General features: G+C 42.9%; 1 protein-coding gene across 2 annotated transcripts in view; it reads left to right on the top strand.

Moving 5' to 3' along the window:
- Positions 1-5645: 5645 nt before the first annotated feature.
- Positions 5646-18390, top strand: part of ILDR1 (immunoglobulin like domain containing receptor 1) — a 41104-nt gene continuing 28359 nt past the window's right edge. For both annotated transcript variants that reach the window (XM_042232097.2, XM_027956307.3), the window contains exon 1: positions 5646-5882. In XM_042232097.2, coding sequence (XP_042088031.1) covers positions 5828-5882 — 55 coding nt within the window. In that variant the 5' untranslated portion in view covers positions 5646-5827. The remainder of the gene's footprint in view (positions 5883-18390) is intronic.

Here is an 18390-nt window from a genome sequence, read left to right as displayed (position 1 = left end):
GACTAAGCCAGAATACTAAGAATACTAAGTCAGAGTTCCTCTAATGTGCATGGGATTTGCAAGGTCTTCTCATTGCAGTGGCTTATTTTGTTGCAGAGCACGGGCCTAGGGCATGCAGGCTGCAGTAGTTGTGGCATGTGGGCTCAGTAGTTGCAGCTCCCTGTCTCAATAGTTGCAGCATATGGGGTTTAGTTGCTCCAAGGCATGTGAGATCTTCCCAAACTGGCACTGAACCCGTGTCTCCTACATTGGCAGGCAGATTCTTTATCACTGAGTCACCAGGGAAGCCCTGCAAATATATATTTTAAAGTCCTATTTTCCAAATGGATGTTGCTGGTTGTACAAGCACAAGTGACATGAATATATTGACCTTGCTTCCAGCAACATTTCTTGTTGCTGCTGCTGCTGCTGCTAAGTTGCTTCAGTCGTGTCCGACTCTGCGCGACCCCAGAGACGGCAGCCCACCAGGCTCCCCCATCCCTGGGATTCTCCAGGCAAGAACACCGGAGTGGGTTGCCATTTCCTTCTCCAATGCATGAAAGTGAAAAGTGAAAGTGAAGTCGCTCAGTCATGTCTGACTCTTTGCAACCCCATGGACTGCAGCCTACCAGGCTCCTCCATCCATGGGATTTTCCAGGCAAGAGAACCAGAGCGGGGTGCCATTGCCTTCTCCAACATTTCTTGTTAGTCCTTATAAATAATTTACAAATTCTCTTCAATGTTCTGTGTGTGGATAATCATAAAACTGTGAATAACAACATCATTATTCTTCATTCCAGGCTTTTACTTTTAATTTTCTTATTATACTAGTTATGCACGTGTGCATTCTCAGTCACTTCAGTTGTGTCTGACTGTTTGTGACCTTATGGACCATAGCCCAGCAGGCTCCTCTGTCCATGGGATTCTCTAGGCAAGAATACTGGAGTGGACTGCTGTGCTCTCCTCCAGGGGATCTTCCCAACTCGGGGATCTACCTCATGTCTCCTGCATTGCTGGCAGATTCTTTATGGCTGAGCCACCAAGGAAGCCCCATACTAGTTTTAATATCCTGTAAAATGTTGAATAGGAGTGGTAATAACAAACGTTATTTGTTCTCAAACTCCTTTCACTAGATTGTACCACCTGCTGCTTTTAGCCCTACTCCAAGATAAACTGTCTTGTTATATCCCACTAATCCAGAAGATTTCTCAGTCTCTACTAGCCCAGACCTCCCTATACAGGTATGCAGCTTCTACTAACCTCATCTAATCAATCACACTTGATAAAGATGTCCAACCATCCACAGGAGTTTCATTTGGATAGTCAACTATTCTCTAGGGTGCAATGTGTCTGAAGTGACTCAAAACTTTTCTATATATCTATGTTCTTTAGTATACCAGGTTTCCCTGGTGGCTCAGACGGTAAAGCATCTGTCTACAATGTGAGAGACCTGGGTTCGATCCCTGGGTTGGGAAGATTCCCTGGAGAAGGAAATGGCAACCCACTCCAGTACTCTTGCCTTGAAACTCCCATGGACGGAGGAACTTGATACAGGCTCCATGGGGTCGCAAAGAGTTGGGCACGACTGAGTGACTTCACTTTATGTTCTTTAAAGGTATTACTGTCCACCTAGGCTCAACAGTCAGAAACATATTCTTCTCTCAATTTCCACATCTAACTTATTAGCAATTTTGTCAATTCTATATTCTAAATACCTGCCAAAGTATTTTCTCCTCTCCTTTCCCAACACTAATGACTGGTTTAAGCCCTCATTGACTATAGTAACAGTTTCCTAACTGGTCTCCCTGCCTTTCATCTCAATTTTCACCTACCATTCTTTTTACTGCTGCCAAGTTTCTTTCTAAAGATAAACTTTAGATCTGATCATGCCTCACCCAGCTTGAAACCCTTCCCTGTCTTCCCAGTGTCTATTACATGAAGTCTTCGTTCTCCAGCTGGTCATGCAAGGCCTTTTATTTACCCTGGCTAGCTCTCTAACATACTTTCCTACCAGTCCCCCACCTTGTTTTATAGTCTAGCAGAACTCAAGTGCTTATAATTAAGCTATGCTATTTCCTGGTCCCATGATTCTTGACGTGCCGATCCCTCTGCTTGGATTACTCTGGCAAAATTTTATTTGTTTTCAAACCCAGATTACATGTCACATCCTCCAAAAACTATGGATTAACAGCTCAACAAATATTTATTGAGCACTACCTATATGCTAGGTGCTATGCTATATGCTTGGCATATAAAATGAATGGCACACTCCAAATGGTACAACATTAGTTAGCAAATTTCTTTTCTTACCATCCTTTAGCTTTAACTGTCTGAAGCGTAATTTTTATTTACATGTTCTTTTCTTTTCTCCTCTCTTAATAAATATGCACATAGATGTATAAATATGACAATATTCTCAAACACAGAGGCATATGAACGTATGCACTCAGTATTGAGAATAGTCATGGATACAGTTTCAACTCAAAAGCACATTTATACATGGTGGGATCACAAACTCAGTACTTTGTTTTAGAGCCTGGACTAGATGACACAAAGAAGCACAGTATGGCTAGAGTAGTAACTAAGGGTGTGTGCTCTGAAGATAGGTTGCCTAAGTTTGCATCTCAGCTCTGTTACTTACAAGCTGGGTGATCCTAGGTAAATAACTGTATCTTTGTGCCTCAAGTTCCTCAGCTATAAAGTGGGGACAATGATAGTCTTTGCCACATAGTATAGTTGAAAGAATTATTGAAGTTAAAATGAAAAGTGCTTAGAATACTGCCTAGTACAATGTAAGTGTTTAATAAATAGTAGCTATTATTATTTTGCAAATGAGGATGCTTTTGTTTCAGTCACTATCAGCAGGTCAAGTGATTTTTTTACTTCTATAACTAGCCATGAAAGAACTATTTGTTGTTCTGAGACAAAGGTATACTCTTATGTAATCTTTATTGAATGAGTGGCACAAGGTGGCAAAATCATTGGCCCAGGAGAGCTCATGGCAGTGGAATAGAATTTTTCTTTGTTTGGAGCTAAATAGTTTAAGTGGAAAGAAACTGTTCTTTCCACGTAGAGTCAACTATACACACTGAGACACAAGTAAGTGAGAGTGTATGGTGGTATAATAGCTAAGATCACAAGGTCTGGAATCAGACTGCCTCACTGAGACTCAAAATTCCACCACTTACCAGCTTTGTCACCTTGGGAAAGTTACTTCTTTGTATCTCAGCTTCTACATCTGTAAAATGGGATTAATAATAAGTTTCTATTTCATACAGTTACTGTGAGAATTTAATGAGATAATCCATGTAAAGCACTTAGGACATTACTTGGTACATAATACTTAATAAGTGGTGAAGAAAAAAAGATACACCATAGTAGACCAAGGACCATATAAAGTTAACGTTGCGTTCACTCCAAGGGAAGCAATGGAGGTAGATGTTCAGTTGACCAAGTGACTCCCAAGAGAGAACAAGGAAATTTTTAAATTCTACTGCGCTTGGCATAACTTTTGTTAAAGGTGTGTTTTTGTTGTTATTCCTATGAATATACATATATTCCTATGTATCCCCCAGTTATGTTTGGATTAGACCACCAGGCTTTCCCAAAACACATTCCATGGGACATCTGTCCTAAGATATGTATGAGAAAAAAGGTTTTATGGTTGAACAATGCTGGGAAATGCTGTGTGACATATTCCCTGGGATATGCAAATGTGTAGTAGCAGCCCTAAGGGTTTGACGGGTCATGAAAAAACATTTCATTTAGCTTAATCCAGCATTTCTTGAATATATTTGATCAAAGAGCCCTTTTCCCCCATATACTATTTATTAACATTCCATGGAACTACTGTTCCATGGAGTAAATAAGGAGAAATGCTGACTTCAATGAGTATCAAAATGACCTTAATACCAAAGCAAGGACTAAGCGAGGTAGGTTTAAGAAGGAGAGAGCTCATACGTTTTTAGAGTGGAATTGAAAATTTCCCTAGCACAATTCTCTAAGCCAGGAGACACACAAATCCTTCAGGGTCACAAACAGTAAAACACACACAGTGTTCCTGGGAGCACGTACAGGGTACCTGGGAGGTGGTGGGGAGAATCCCTCACTCACATTGCATCCTGCTGCTCCTGCTATTCTGGGATCCCACTGTGGGCTTCTAAACATCCTGTACTATCTGCCTTTAGCCATGCACTTCCTAATTTTACTTCCTACTTTATAGAAGAGAAAAGGCTACAAGAAAAACATTTAAAGTGGAAAGGCCCTATTGGGGAACCAGAGGCCAGACCCAGGAGTAGAGGCGAAGGACGAGAGTTGGAGAGAAGAGACTGGGTTGAGACCTCCAATCAGATTCAGGACAAGGATGCTCCTCTGGGTAGAGGAGAGAGGAAGGACTCCAGTAGTGCCAGGAGAAGAGGAACCTTCCCAGCAAAGTAAAACATGAGATCTACTTTAGGAGAAATAATATTGACTTCTAAGGTTGGTGAGCAGAAGGGCAGTTCCCTGAGGGCAGAAGCCATCTTTAGTGGTAGTGTTAGTCACTCAGTCCTGTCTGACTCTTTGCAATCCCATGGACTATAGCCCTCCAGGTTCCTCTGTCCTTGAAATTTTCCAGGCAAGAATCCTGGAGGAGATTGCCATTCCCTTCTCCAGGGGATCTTCCTAATCCAGGAATCGAACCCAGGTCTTGTGTATTGCAGGCAGTTTCTTTACAGTCTGAGCCACCAGGGAAGCCCAGAAAACCACGTTTAACAGATCTTTCTTTATAACTATTTTCTTCAGGTAAAGGGTGGTGGCTAGGAGAAAGGAGAATTGTGTTCTTTACATAATGAGGAGCACAGTGAGAAATCCCCAGTAAAGGAGAGGTGTATAAAACGGCTGTCTATTTGTATTGGCCAATGTTTATGTTACTTTCCAAATTAATGTCTTTGGTTGGCTGCTTCCTGAAGGCAAGCTGCCTTTCTCTCTGTTTTGCTTTATCCCTACACGTGGTTTCCTACCAGGGAAGGAGAGGCGGGGATTACATCCTAAGTGGCCTGATGCAAAGAAACTTAGAATCCGTGGCTGAGGTCTGCAAGGGGCTTCTGAGCTGCATGCAGGATGGCAAATAATAAAAAACGGACTAAACCAATATTAACGATGCCTAACTATGGGTGGTGGGAGCAGGATTTTTTTCTTACTTCCATTAATTCATATTTTCTAACTTTTCTGTCATGAACATCCTTTTCTTTTAAAGCTTGGAAGATTAAGTCTATTTCTCTAGTTCATACTCCGCATCTTTATTTCGAGAAAATCTGAACAATCATTGCACGTAAACTTCCTATAAGTGTGTTTTTAGCGGGGAAAAAAAGAATTTCCCAAGCATGTATGAGTGAATGGAAACATACGGCAGGAAATATTCCTTAAAAAGTTATATCCATAGAATTTTACAAACAGAGGGGGAGAAATTTGCTAGGCATAAGATTTCCCGAGAACTTCTGGAAATATGGTAACAGGCTCCGTAGACCAAGCGGGGAGTGGCAGGAAACGCTCTTTCACTGAGGAGAATCACCTGGCAGCCTGCCTGGGGGCGGAGGCAGGTATGCAAGGTGGCCGCGGGCGGGGGCCGGGGCGGAGCAGGAAGCCCCGGCGCTCGGAGCGGGAGGCGGGGCCGCGAGGAGCGCCCCAGGTGGGCAGGAGGCGCGGCACCTGGCCCGGGCCCAGGGTCGGTCCGCCGGCCGCGCTGCGCCCAGTGAGGGCTTAGCGGAGGGATTCCTTGGAGAAGAGGTGCGTCGCGGCCGGGTCGCTGATGAAGAAAGACCCAGTGCCCCCGCAGCCCCTCAGCTGAAAGGGGCCGGAGAGCGCCGGCATGGGCTCCGAGCTGCCCGCACCTTGGCTGCTGCTCTTCACCTGGCTCCCAGCAGGTGAGCCACGGGAAAATGGGGCCTAGCCAGGCCCAAGGAGAGAGGAGGCCGCTGTCGCCCGGCCTGGCAGAGTTGGCCGCAGGCGGGACAGTGGAGGCCTGGGCCGCGCTCTGGCATGGGCGCCAGGATGTGCGGAGACCGGGTCGAGTTACTGCCTATGGGAACCTGTTTTCTTTTATTAGGTTAGGCCATTACCAAACAGGTGCAACTAAGGAAGAAACTCAGCTCTGGCCTCCTCCTGCTCCCTAGGCACCTCTTGGGCTCTAAAGTCGGAGTGATGGAGGCAGAAGCGCCACTCTTTCAAGTCCTAATTACTTTTTCCTTTCATCTGATACTTGCCATAGGTTTTAGATACGGTGACAACCATATTGACTCAGAAATACACTTATTTCGTTCCTGAGAGGTATATGTATCCTCAGTATAATGGAAAGTTCGATATGATTCAGAATCTATTAATATAATTTTATAGGATCACAACAGGAGGTTCTTTGCTAACCATATTCAGTGTCACTTTTCTACGTTATATCTGCTCACTTCCCTAACTTTACCCCATGATCATTGTCTCCCCATCAAGTGCTCATCCATCCACCATCTTTCGTTTCCTTAACCTCCAGGCCAGTCCTCTGTGCTTTGAAAGCATGGTTTTGTGTGTCTCAGAGTATCAGTAGGAGAAATGGCAGGCTGTGATCTGCATGAGTGAAATCAGATGGGAAGAACATAGTGAAAGAATGTGGAGGTTTTTTCAGCCCTTTTCAATTGAGATGTAGGTGTGACCTTGCAAACCGGAACCTAAGTTCCCTTGGAAGTTCTGCCCTGTTCTATTTCATTTTATCTTTTTTACTTCCCTCTTTTAGGAATAGCTACCCTCTCACCTCTTAGTTGTCAGTGGGAGGTCAGCTCAGTTTGCTCACAGACCAGTTTGAGTCTTGTATTTCTCTGCGGGAAAAGATGTAATATGAAGGTACGGGAAGGATTCCGTTTTTACAAGCTTGAGAGGACATGAAGATAGCTCAGATGTAATCAGATCTCATTCAGACAAGATTCTATAATTCTTTTTAAGCTTAATGCTGAGAATGAAAGGGAGGGAGAATTGCAAAAGGCTAGAAAACTGTTATCCCTAAGGTCTTTTGGCTTACCACATTTTCTGTAGAATGTGGGTCCTATAAATTGTCTGAAGCTGAGGAGGGTGAATGTTGGATGCTCATGATACACCAGGAAATGGACTGAACTGTACCGACATGGAAGTGCCCGAAATTCTACCAGAGCAGTCACCAGGTTAGACTGTGAAAACAAATTCGTAAAAATCCCACAGTTTTGCACAGACTTCTCTCCTGTGCCTCACGTGTTTAGCTCAAACTCCATAGCAGCTAGGGATTTCTGAAGCTGCTTGAGCTATCGTTTTAGGAAAGTTGAAGTCTACTCTCACTCTGGCCCTGGGCATGCCATCCCCAGAATTAGGACTTGTAGCCAGCAATCATTTAGGAAAAAAGAATAAGGAAAGAAGCCTTACAGACAAAAATCCCATTAGGGTGTAAACCTCAATCCTTAAATCACCAGCATATTTTAAAAGCTGTTCTGTTTTTGTGAGGAATATTGAACACTGAATATTTTTCAAATACAATTACCATAACCAAAGGGTATATTCTTAAAGTAAACAAATTGCTAAATGGACAAAATCTTCGGAAAGTAGAGCTCCATGTGTTCATGAACTAGCCATGCTGTGCGAGTAGCCAGGATGCTGGGGTGGTCAAATAATACAGAGTTTGCCTGGTATTCATTAAATGGAAGCCTACTTGCGTGACACATTTTAAAACCACAGAATGCTAAACACGGAAAAGTTCTAAGTCCAGAAGAAATATAGTTTGCATTGTGATATGTACACACATATATGAGATTTATAAAATAGGAACAAGAGGTATACACACACACACACACAAAATAGTCACCATGTTGGATTAAAAGTATCAAGTTAATAAATACTGCTTTAGTAACATTTAAATTCATAGAAAGTAATCCCCAAATTAGCAGCATTAAATAAATCTGGATTTAAAAACAAATCTAGTAAGTTAATTTTTTTTTTTCAAGATCCGCTGCAAACTGAGGTATGAACTTTGGAAAACCCTGCACTAGAATGTATTATTCATTTTGGTCCATCACCTTTTTGTCTTCTGTTTCTAAAGAAGAGGCAGCCCAGCCCTCTGATTAGCATCCAAGTTTCTGCAGTTGCAAAGTGTGGATCAGTAATGAGATTATGTCAGCTGTGGGTACACTGGCTAGTCAGTGTGGCTTGGGCCTCTGACGAAGCCTCTGAGGTCAGGAAGTCCTGCTTTATGTTTGGAGCTGTGGTGAGATCAGAGGGTTTGTGTGTGTAATTCTCCAAACTTTTTTTCTTTAAAAAGGAAGAAATTTTTATCACACAAGTAATTATTTGCTTCTTAAAACAGACTATTAAGTTCCTACAACCCTTTGCATTAATGGCTAATAGCACTTGTTACCATCATCCAACCTCAAAGTTTATTCCTGGAAAGAATAGTTAGTTTCCCCCCGCCCCCAGATTCTAAAAGGTTGCGTGTCATTTGTGCTTTTGTGAATTTTTAAAAAGATCTTAGAGGGGTGTTAAACTTATAGATCCATGTAGCTATCAACTTGTGTTACCATTCTTTGGGAAATCAGACAGCTGACTTCTAAAGAACAAGATTCTTAGCATCTAAACCATTAGCTTTCATTTGGTGGTGGTTGTGAAGGTTGGGATCATACTGAAGACCTACACCTTGTGAAGTTTCTCAGTCGTGTCTGACTCTTTGCAACCCCGTGGACTATAGCCTGCCAGCCTCCTCTGTTCGTGGGGTTTTCCAGGCAAGAATACTGGAGTGGGTTGCCATTTCCTTCTCCAGGGGATCTTCCTGACCCAGGGATTGAACCCAGGTTTTCAGTACTGCCAGCAGACTCTTTACCACCCGGGAAGCCCTAGTACGCCTTGGTCCCTGATATAGTAAATAGTAAAGTGGAGCTTCTCAGGTGGTGGATAAGGGACTGCCTACTGCTCCTCTCCCTTGCCCCACCCCTCACCTCCTGTGAGGCTCCCTGAAGTACCTCTCAGAATGCAGTGCTCTGGGAACACAAGTAGAAATCACCCCCAGTCCTTGTCTTCCCCTCCCAGCCAATTTTACAGATAAGGAAATCTGTGCAGAGAAGTCAGGTGTCTAAGGTTGGCACAGTGGAGTTGGTCTGAGGGCTGGGATGAGGATCCTGGCATCCTCACTCTTAGTGCATTGCTCTTTCATCTATTTCATACCACGGAGCAGGTTTGTTCTGTCTCATTGAATCCTGGTAGAAATGGAAATCGACTACCTCTGGATGTCTGCGTGTATGCATGCTAAGTCACTGTAGTCGTGTCCAACTCTGTGACCCTTTGGACTGTAGCCCACCAGGCTCCTCTGTCCATGGGATTCTGTAGGCAAAATTACTGGAGTGGGTTGCCATGTCCTCCTCCAGGCGATCTTGCCAACCCAGGAATCGAACCCATGTCTCTTATGTCTGCTGCACTGGCAGGTGGTTCTTTATGACTGGCGCCACCTGGGAAGCCCCTGGGATGTCTAACCAGATGTTAATTATTAAACATCTTGCCCCAACAGCAATGCAGTGGGATGAGATGGTGGGTAATTACTGTACTGTTTGCCTGGGTTTCTTTCAGCCTAATACTTTATTTCATTATTTGAAGTCCTTAGGGGAGAAATAAAATTGTGTGTTTTAAGAATTAAAAAGACTGATCATGTCTTTCTCTGGTACTCATTTCTAGATCTTCCAAAATACAAATCTTAGGTGGTGTCAAGGAAAGGATTTGACACTTTCTTCTTTTCCCAAACCCAGTATCATGTTCTGTTGCTTAATCCCAGCAGTGTAACCATCTCCTCACCTCTAGGCCTGCTACTTCTTTGGCTAGTTCCAGCCATTCTCCACACAGATGATAGGTTAACCAATCTGGGTTAATTTTTCCCACCTTCACTTTAGTGGGCTTCCCAGGTGGCGCTAGTGGTAAAGAATCCATCTGCCAATGCACGAGACACAAGAGACAAAGGCTCCATCCCTGGTTCAGGAAGATTCCCCGGAGTAGGAAACGGCAACCCACTCCAGTATTCTTGCCTGGAAAACTCCTCGGGCAGAGGAGCCTGGCGGACTGCAGTCCATAGGGTTGCAGAGTCGGACATGACTGAAGCAACTTATAGCACGTATGCACCTTCACTTTAATGCTCTAAGAACCTCTACTAGATCCCCATAGTCTGTATGAGTGGATTAAAGCTCTTTGGAATTCAAGACCCACTCATTCTGGCCTCACTAACTTGGGCAGTTATGTCTCCACTGCTATGAGCATCCTCTTGTACCCTTCCCACCCCCAACGTACTCTCTTCTTCCTTGTTTTTTGCTTCTTCCTTGCTTTTTCTCTGGCCCATATTACAAATGGTTAACTGTAACCGTTTATTTTCTGTACTTTCAGAGCACTTAAAATTTGTTCCAGGCAGTTTACCCTTTCTTGTATGAATTTATTTGCCAGATGTTTAATGTATACCATGTGCCAGACATGCTCTCAAACAAAAGTAGACATGGCTTTGGACTCCATGGTGTTCATGGTCTGAAGGACAAACAAAGAAATGTAGAGATACAGCTATGACAGGGACCATGAGAAAGAGATACAAGATACAACAAGAGGTTGTAATAGATGGATTTTGCTCATTCGGGAGGCCCTCTCTGGAGAAATGATACTTGAGTTGAGAGCTGAGGTGTAATCATCCCAGACCAATGAATAGCATGTGCAAGGCTGCTGAATAGGAGCTCAGTGAGAATGAGGGATGGCAAGGATGTCACCATGACTGAGAGGAGGAAGCATTTCCATGTGGTGGGAAGGAGTCAGGGGTGGGTAGGACCAGATAGCGTAGTCTCATGGATCATGATAGGAGGCTTTGTATTTATCCTGAGAACAATGGACAGCTTTTGGAGAGATTTAAAGAGAAAGAGTTGGGAGATGGACAGCAGTGTGCTATCCACATGGAGGAAAACCAGTGTGTGTGCAGGTACCCGTTAACTGAAGCAGTATCCAGGCTTGAAGTGATGGAGTTTGTGCTGGGGTGATGGTGAAAATGGAGAGAGAGGGATCCCAGAAATAGTAGGGAGATAAATAAACCCAATTTGATAATAGATTTTGTATGGAGTGTGAGGGAGAAAGAGATGTCAAGGACAATACCTAGTTTTCAGTCTTGCCCATTGACTGAGATGGGAAATAGGGAAGAACCCAAGTTTGGATAGGAGGAGGAGGATTTAGATTTGGGGCCCAACTTAGATTCTGAAACAGCCAAGAAGAGCTACGAGGAGGATTTGAGCCTGGGTGTCTGTCTTGGCTCTTATTGTAGAGTAGTAGGACTTGTTATACAAAGCTCTACCAGTTTGTAAGCATCCTATAAAGCTTAGCCATGACCAGATGTACCTTGTTTATGTGTTTACTTGTTTATTATTGACTTGCCCACCAAGAGTATAAGTTCTAAGAGTTCAGGGACCTTGTCTCTCTTATCAGCCACTTTACCCCTATCATCTGAAACAGCGCTTGTCTCATAGTAGGTATTCAATAAGTGAGTGAGTGAGTGAGTGACCTCTGGAGGCCCAGGGCACACAGAAATTTGTCATTCTAGTGAGACTTAAATTTGCATGTGCTCTGAGATTAGCATGTGGGTACACGATTGAGTCACTGGCCTGAGCGAATGACTTTGGGAAACCCCACGCATCTGCCTCTCAGGCTTGTTGTCCTCTACTCATAATAACTAAAGGATACCAAATTCAAACCACCTGAGAAGCTATTTTTTTCACTTAGTAGGTTATCAAAAATTTTTTTAAGATTGATATTCTCCCCTGTTGGAAAGATTGTAGTGAAACATGGGAGTGTCACACACCGTTCATGGGACTATAAATTTCTTTACTGAATTATTTATTAAAAGCCTCATCCCCTTTGACCTAGCAATCTCACTTTGAGAAATACATCCTACTGGAATAAAAAAGCACATTTGTGAAGAGATACCTAATATAACATAAAGGTATTCATTTCAATAAATTATTTTGGCACTGTTTGTGATAATGAAAATTTAGAAACAACCTAAATGCCCATCATTAGCAAAAGGGATAAATTATGGTTCATCCATGTAGTGAATTTTCACGCAGTCACTAAAAAAATTATATCTATTTATACTGATAAAGAATATAATGATATTTCATTAGTTTGAAGAAAAAATTGTGAGTCAATGCACATAATATGATTAATTTTTAAAAAAACTAGGCAAAGATGTGGAGGATAGACACCAAATTATGGTGCTTCTGGAGACTAGAGTTCGTGGTGAGCAAGGAGGAACTTTTTACTTTATACCCTTCTCTATTGTTTAAGTTTCTTATTACTTATCTTATAAAGAAAAAAAAAGAAAGGGATTTCTCTACAAAATGATTGAAGTAAATTTGTAAATGTCCCTTAAAGGGTTAAACCTCTGCCTAGGAAAACTTACCTAGGAAACTTACCTAGAAGGCAAGTGGTACAGTGGAAATTGTAGGATTTGGGATTTTAGAGGTATAAGCATAAATTTAGTCTTGCTATTTATTAGCTGTGTGGCTTCAACCCAGTTATTTAATCTACCTGAGGATTTTCCTTATCTATGAAATTGAGATGAAAATAAGGCTGATCTCACAGGGATTTGCCAAGGTTAAATGACATACTGTATAATAAACCCTCAATACCATGCTGAGTAGTTACCATTTTCCTCCCCAGGGCAGCCATGGGCTTCTGCCACTCCAAGCCTAACATTGGTAAGTGCACCCAGATCTTTGTTAACCGTGTAATGCATAGACGTAATTCCTTCTCCATCCCAACTGGTTTCTTCTCCCCTTTTCTCCTGTCCTAGCTCTCTCTGTCCCTTAACTCTTGTCCATGCATTGCCAGGCTCTCTTCCTCTGGATTCTTTTCCTGTTTGCACTGTTATCTAAGGAAATATGACAAGTACCGATGGCAAATATACTTGGGGAGATAGCTTGCCCTGACATAAACTCTGATAGGATTAAGTCTGTGTACTTTTGTTAACCTGCTGAGTGGAGCAGAGGTGCCTGGGTGCCTGAAAAACAGGAATCAAGACCTTCCATCAAGGCAGCAGTAGGCTACTGCCCCTTGCTGGGAAAGACTTTGCTCTCTGCCCTGCCTGCCACTCCCTTCCAAGCAAGACCCTTCGTGTGAAAAGGAGGGGAAAGGCCAACCAGTCCCCTGAAAATGATTTTTAGTTAAAAAAAATTTTTTACCTAGATCCCTATGCTGTATGGATAATAATTTCTAGAAACTTATTAAACATCTTTCCCACTCTACTACATGGGGAAAACAGGCTGAATAAATAAATGTGCAAAGATATGCATCTATTTGGGAACACATGGCTTTGAGTTGTAAAGATACTCTTATTTCTTTGGTATATTCTCTTTCCACCTTAACACAGAATGATAGTCCCCACTCTGCACATCAGCGTAGTCTTGGAAAGTACCTCATGGCGGGAAACCAAGAATCCCCTTCCCCTTCTCTCCTTCCCGTGGGCTCTGTTATCTCATCTGAAGTCACCTTTCCACCCTTACATGACAGATCCCTCTTCCTCTTTCACAGAGGAGACCAGCTGAATGGGTTTGCCAGGTAAGACACAGCTTTAAAAGCTTTTAATACAGTAACTCATTTTGCGAAAGAAGGCAGTAATGACTGCTTACATTTGTATTATTTTAATTCTTTCAAAAATGCTTTTGCATGCTATTCTCAGTTGATCTCAACCTCTTAAAATGGACAAGATAAAAAACGATACAAATAATAGCTGACATTTATCAAGTGTCTATTATGTGCCATGCTCTTTGCTAAATGCTGGACATATTTATCTCCTTTAGTCTTCACTATTACTTTATCGAACACATATTATCATCATCCTAATTTTGCATGTAGAGAAACAACCTTAGTTTGGAAATAACTAATCAGGTCTTTTAGCTACTGGGGGAGCGGAAGCAAAATTTGAACCCAGAAAATCAGTTTCCAGAATTTAAAGAGAAAATTATAGAGACAACTAGGAAATCCGATGGTGATGAATTGGGGAGAAGGAGATGCCACATGATGAAGAGAATGAGAACAGAAAGAAAATCTAAGAATTTGATAACTCGATAGAACTGAATTTAAATGAGCAAAGATGCAACCAGGACATGTATAAACGGAACGCTTATCTTTTTTAATCTCTTCATATTTTCAGCCCAGATTCTGCTGCCCTTAGTCTTTTCTTGAAAACTTTACCTGCTTGGTAGCGTGCATGCCCAATGTGGTTAGTTTTACAGAGAAGTTAGAGGCTAAAGGAGAAGATGGGAAGTTTCTGACTTTGAAATGGGCTGTCTTGCTACTTCCCTCCACTTCCTCCCAATCTGGAAACTCCTCCTGCTTTTTGAGAGTCCAGTTCCTGACTTCTGCTTGGAAGGTCAGGCTTGCTTGCTTGGGAAAGATTGAGTTTTGTTGTGAGCAAGACTCCAGTTCAAAATACTGAGGTTGAGAGGGCTTGGCTTATTATAGTCTCTCAACTTTTGCCCACAGCTATGGCCAGGACTGACCCCACCCTAGGGGTCTTTATGAGGACTGGAGACAGTGTATGTTTATCACCTGGCACACAGTAGATGCTGAGCTCCAGAGTAGCAGCTGAGAAGAAGGGAGAAAGGTTTGCTGGTCGCTCAGTACCTTTGTCCTGAGAGACGCCCTCGCTCTCCATGTTGGGCTGGGCAAGGGGTGAAGGTCTGGGAACTGTGCAAGGTGCTGTGGGGCTAACAGACCCCTGGAGGGAGTGTGAGTGAGTGCGATATGGTCAAATACATGGCAACCTGGCATAATTCAAGGCTTGAAATTCACTTAAGGGATGAAATTAAAGAAAGGATAAAAGAGCAGCAAAGCCAGTTCTGACGGTAAAGGTGAGTCATGTCACCCCACGTGTGGTTTGTCCATAATAAGGGCATTCATGGAAGAGACGCTGAGTGAACATTTGGTAATGAAGGTGATCACCCTTGTCTCCATTCTTCTGCCTCAGGGTGTCAGATTCAGCCATCTTCACAGTTACCCCAGAGTAATTTCTGGCTCCAACCAAATACTTGTCTCTGACTCCCGGCACACCTGTACTATCCACCCCGCCCCCCACATATATTCCACCTCTATACAAATAATGTTGACTGGAGTCCTTTGAACAGACTGTTGTTTGTATCAGATTACCATTCAACAAAATCAAGGACACATAGTTTACTAATGACGGTATTAGAGTAACTGCTGCCTGTAGTATATTAACTACTGCCTGTGTAGCTTGGCCCCATGCTCTGATTATTTGCAAGCTATTGAATACCAAACATCTTCCTCTATTTAAAGAATAGCCCAATTCTGCTCAGGGCAGAGTCTTGGTTCCAACCACCTTAGAAAATGAATGACCGCCGACAAGCCACTTGCCTTGTCCAATCTCAGGTTTGCTGTGTATGCAGTGGCACAGCTTGTTTCTCCCCAGGGCTCGTAAAGATAGTGAGTAGAAGGAAATATATGAAAGTGCTCTGTGAGTCTAGGATTTTGTTTAGATTGCCAGTCAGTGTTTTTCTCTCTATTTCAATCAGTGCATGTTACTGATCAAAATAAGCTCATGTTGACAATGGCATCCTATTTGTTGTCAGATCTTACTGCAGCTGCTTCTGCTGTTCAGTTAAAGCTGTGTTGGGTAAAAGCTCCAAGGTTTAATCCAGGTCAGTTCTGGAAAAGAAAGAGGTAGTGAAGGTGGAGAAGCAAAAGTAAAAAAATCAGATTATGAAATAGTCCATGTTAAGCTTCAGATACTAGTCATTAGCTCTTGATTCTTATTGGACTGACTTCTAGGAATCCTACAGCTAGTAGAGACAGCAACTCTTCCCCCCACCCCAACAAGCTTCTCAAGGCTTATTTTCAAAATGATGTTCTTTTCCATTCACAGCTAAATAAGGAAGTCATCCATCGTCCTAAAAACACCACTTTCACCTTATCATTCTTTTTCAGAAAAACCTTCAGTGATTTTCCATTAACTAGAAACAGATTCTGGAGTGCAATTTATACACCACCCCATTTGCCTACTCCCACTCCCCACCATCATCTCACCTTATTTATCATGTGTCTTCCGTAAAGCCAGAGGCCCCAGCTGGACTGGTTCCTTCAGATTCCCCAAGGAACAGCCTCTTCATGATAAGCGCCTTTACTCACTCCTTTCTTCCATCCTGACTCAGTGAGTGTCTCTGCCCTTTTCCTGCTTTTCACATATCATCTTAATCCTACCTTGGTTTTAGAATCGAGCTTAACCCTCTCTTCCTTCTGTGATGGTTCCCCACCCACAGGCCTCCCCCCACACTTCTGCAGACCCTCTCTAGCACGGCTGTCACTGGCACATCCTCATTACAGCTCAGCCCTGAAGAGGGCTCAGGTTTTTCTGGCGACCAGAGTCTGTCCCAAGCAACACAGCATCTTGCTGTCTCTCCGTGGACATGAGAAGAGTGGATGCTGATCCCATCATAAACCATGGTGTTCTGTATTAGGAGGGTTGTGTCTAGAAGGTGAGGCAGGACCCAGCACCATGCTCATGGCTCTGGCCATTGAGCCAGGCCCACTCAGCAGCTCTGAAAGGTGGGGGGTGACTGTTTCGTTTGTGGGAGTAACTCAGTCAAAATGAACACAGCTCCACTTGAGAACTCTATTGGAGAGACTTGTAACTTAAACCCCTTTCTCCATGGCCCTCAGAATAAGGGGAAAAGGAAAAAGATTCATACACTGTCACCAACATGGCAGCATATATGCCAGCACCTTGCCAGTTACCATGGCAGGTGCCAGAAGTGTGGATTATTTCACTGCATTCTTACAAGGACCTGATGAGGTTAGTACTTATACAATCTCTGTTCATAGCGAAGGAAACACAAGCTCAGAGAGAATAAATAACTTCTCCAGTGTCCAAGTGAGTAGTTCAGTTTGATTTGAACCCAACTGTATCTGAGTCCAAAGCCTGGGTTTAGTTTAGCTAGTCTATACCGGTGGTCCTCAAAGTACAGTGCCCAGAGAAGTAGTATCAGAATCTCCTGGAAATTTATTAGGTGTAAGTTCTTGGGTCCCACCCAAGTCCTACTGAATTAGAAACTCCTGCTGACAGTGATCTGGGCTGTCACAGGTCCTCTTGGTAATGTACGCTCAAGTTTTAGTACTATTTCTCCACATTAAACCTGCTATAAGAAGGCCCCTATAACTGGGCCTAGAATCCATATTGACACAGGAACATCTGAAGATGCTGGTAATGTGTGGACCTCTGACCATGTCAAAGTCCCACCTGACATTTCTGTGCCACCTGGTTCCTCATCAACACAGACTTGGAGCTTTAAGTGTATCTGTAGATTTGGAAGGTAAGGGGAGAAAGTTTTTAAAAGTAAAAGAAAAATTGTTAGTTCCTTGAAATCTTTTGTGAAAAAAAATTGTCAGTCTGATCATTTTTTAAAAAATTTGTTTTGTGCTTATGTTGGACCAGTTGTACTGCCAATTTTCACTGTCATTCATTCCATCATGTATTCAACATGAATGAACATACATTTGTTGGGTGCTAAGGGCTTCACGATGGTGTGATCACTTACCTAGGGCCAGACATCCTGGAATGTGAAGTCAAGTGGGCCTTAGAAAGCATCACTATGAACAAAGCTAATGGAGGTGGTGGAATTTCAGTTGAGCTATTTCACATCCTGAAAGATGATGCTATGAAAGTGCTACACTCAATATGCCAGCAAATTTGGAAAACTCAGCAGTGGCCACAGGACTGGAAAAGGGCAGTTTTCATTCCAATCCCAAAGAAAGGCAATGCCAAAGAATGTTCAAACTACCGCACAGTTGCACTCATCTCACACATTAGTAAAGTAATGCTCAAAATTCTCCAAGCCAGGCTTCAGCAATGTGTGAACCGTGAACTTGCAGATGTTCAAGCTGGTTTTAGAAAAGGCAGAGGAACCAGAGATCAAATTGCCACCATCTGCTGGATCATGGAAAAAGCAAGAGAGTTCCAGAAAAATATCTATTTCTGCTTTATTGACTATGCCAAAGCCTTTGACTGTGTGGATCACAATAAACTGTGGACAGTTCTTCAAGAGATGGAAATATCAGACCACCTGACCTGCCTCTTGAGAAACCTGTATGCAGGTCAGGAAGCAACAGTTAGAGCTGGACATGGAACACCAGACTGGTTCCAAATAGGAAAAGGAGTACGTCAAGGCTGTATATTGTCACCCTGCTTATTTAACTTATATGCAGAGTACATCATGAGAAACGCTGGGCTGGAAGAAACACAAGCTTGAATCAAGATTGGCGGGAGAAATCTCAATCACCTCAGATATGCAGATGACACCACCCTTATGGCAGAAAGTGAAGAGGAACTCAAATGCCTCTTGATAAAAGTGAAAG

The sequence above is a fragment of the Ovis aries genome, chromosome 1, assembly GCF_016772045.2.
Source record: "Ovis aries strain OAR_USU_Benz2616 breed Rambouillet chromosome 1, ARS-UI_Ramb_v3.0, whole genome shotgun sequence".
Lineage (NCBI taxonomy): Eukaryota > Metazoa > Chordata > Mammalia > Artiodactyla > Bovidae > Ovis > Ovis aries.
The sequence above is the reverse complement of the archived record's forward strand: the minus strand, read 5'-3'. Positions and strand labels throughout refer to the sequence as shown.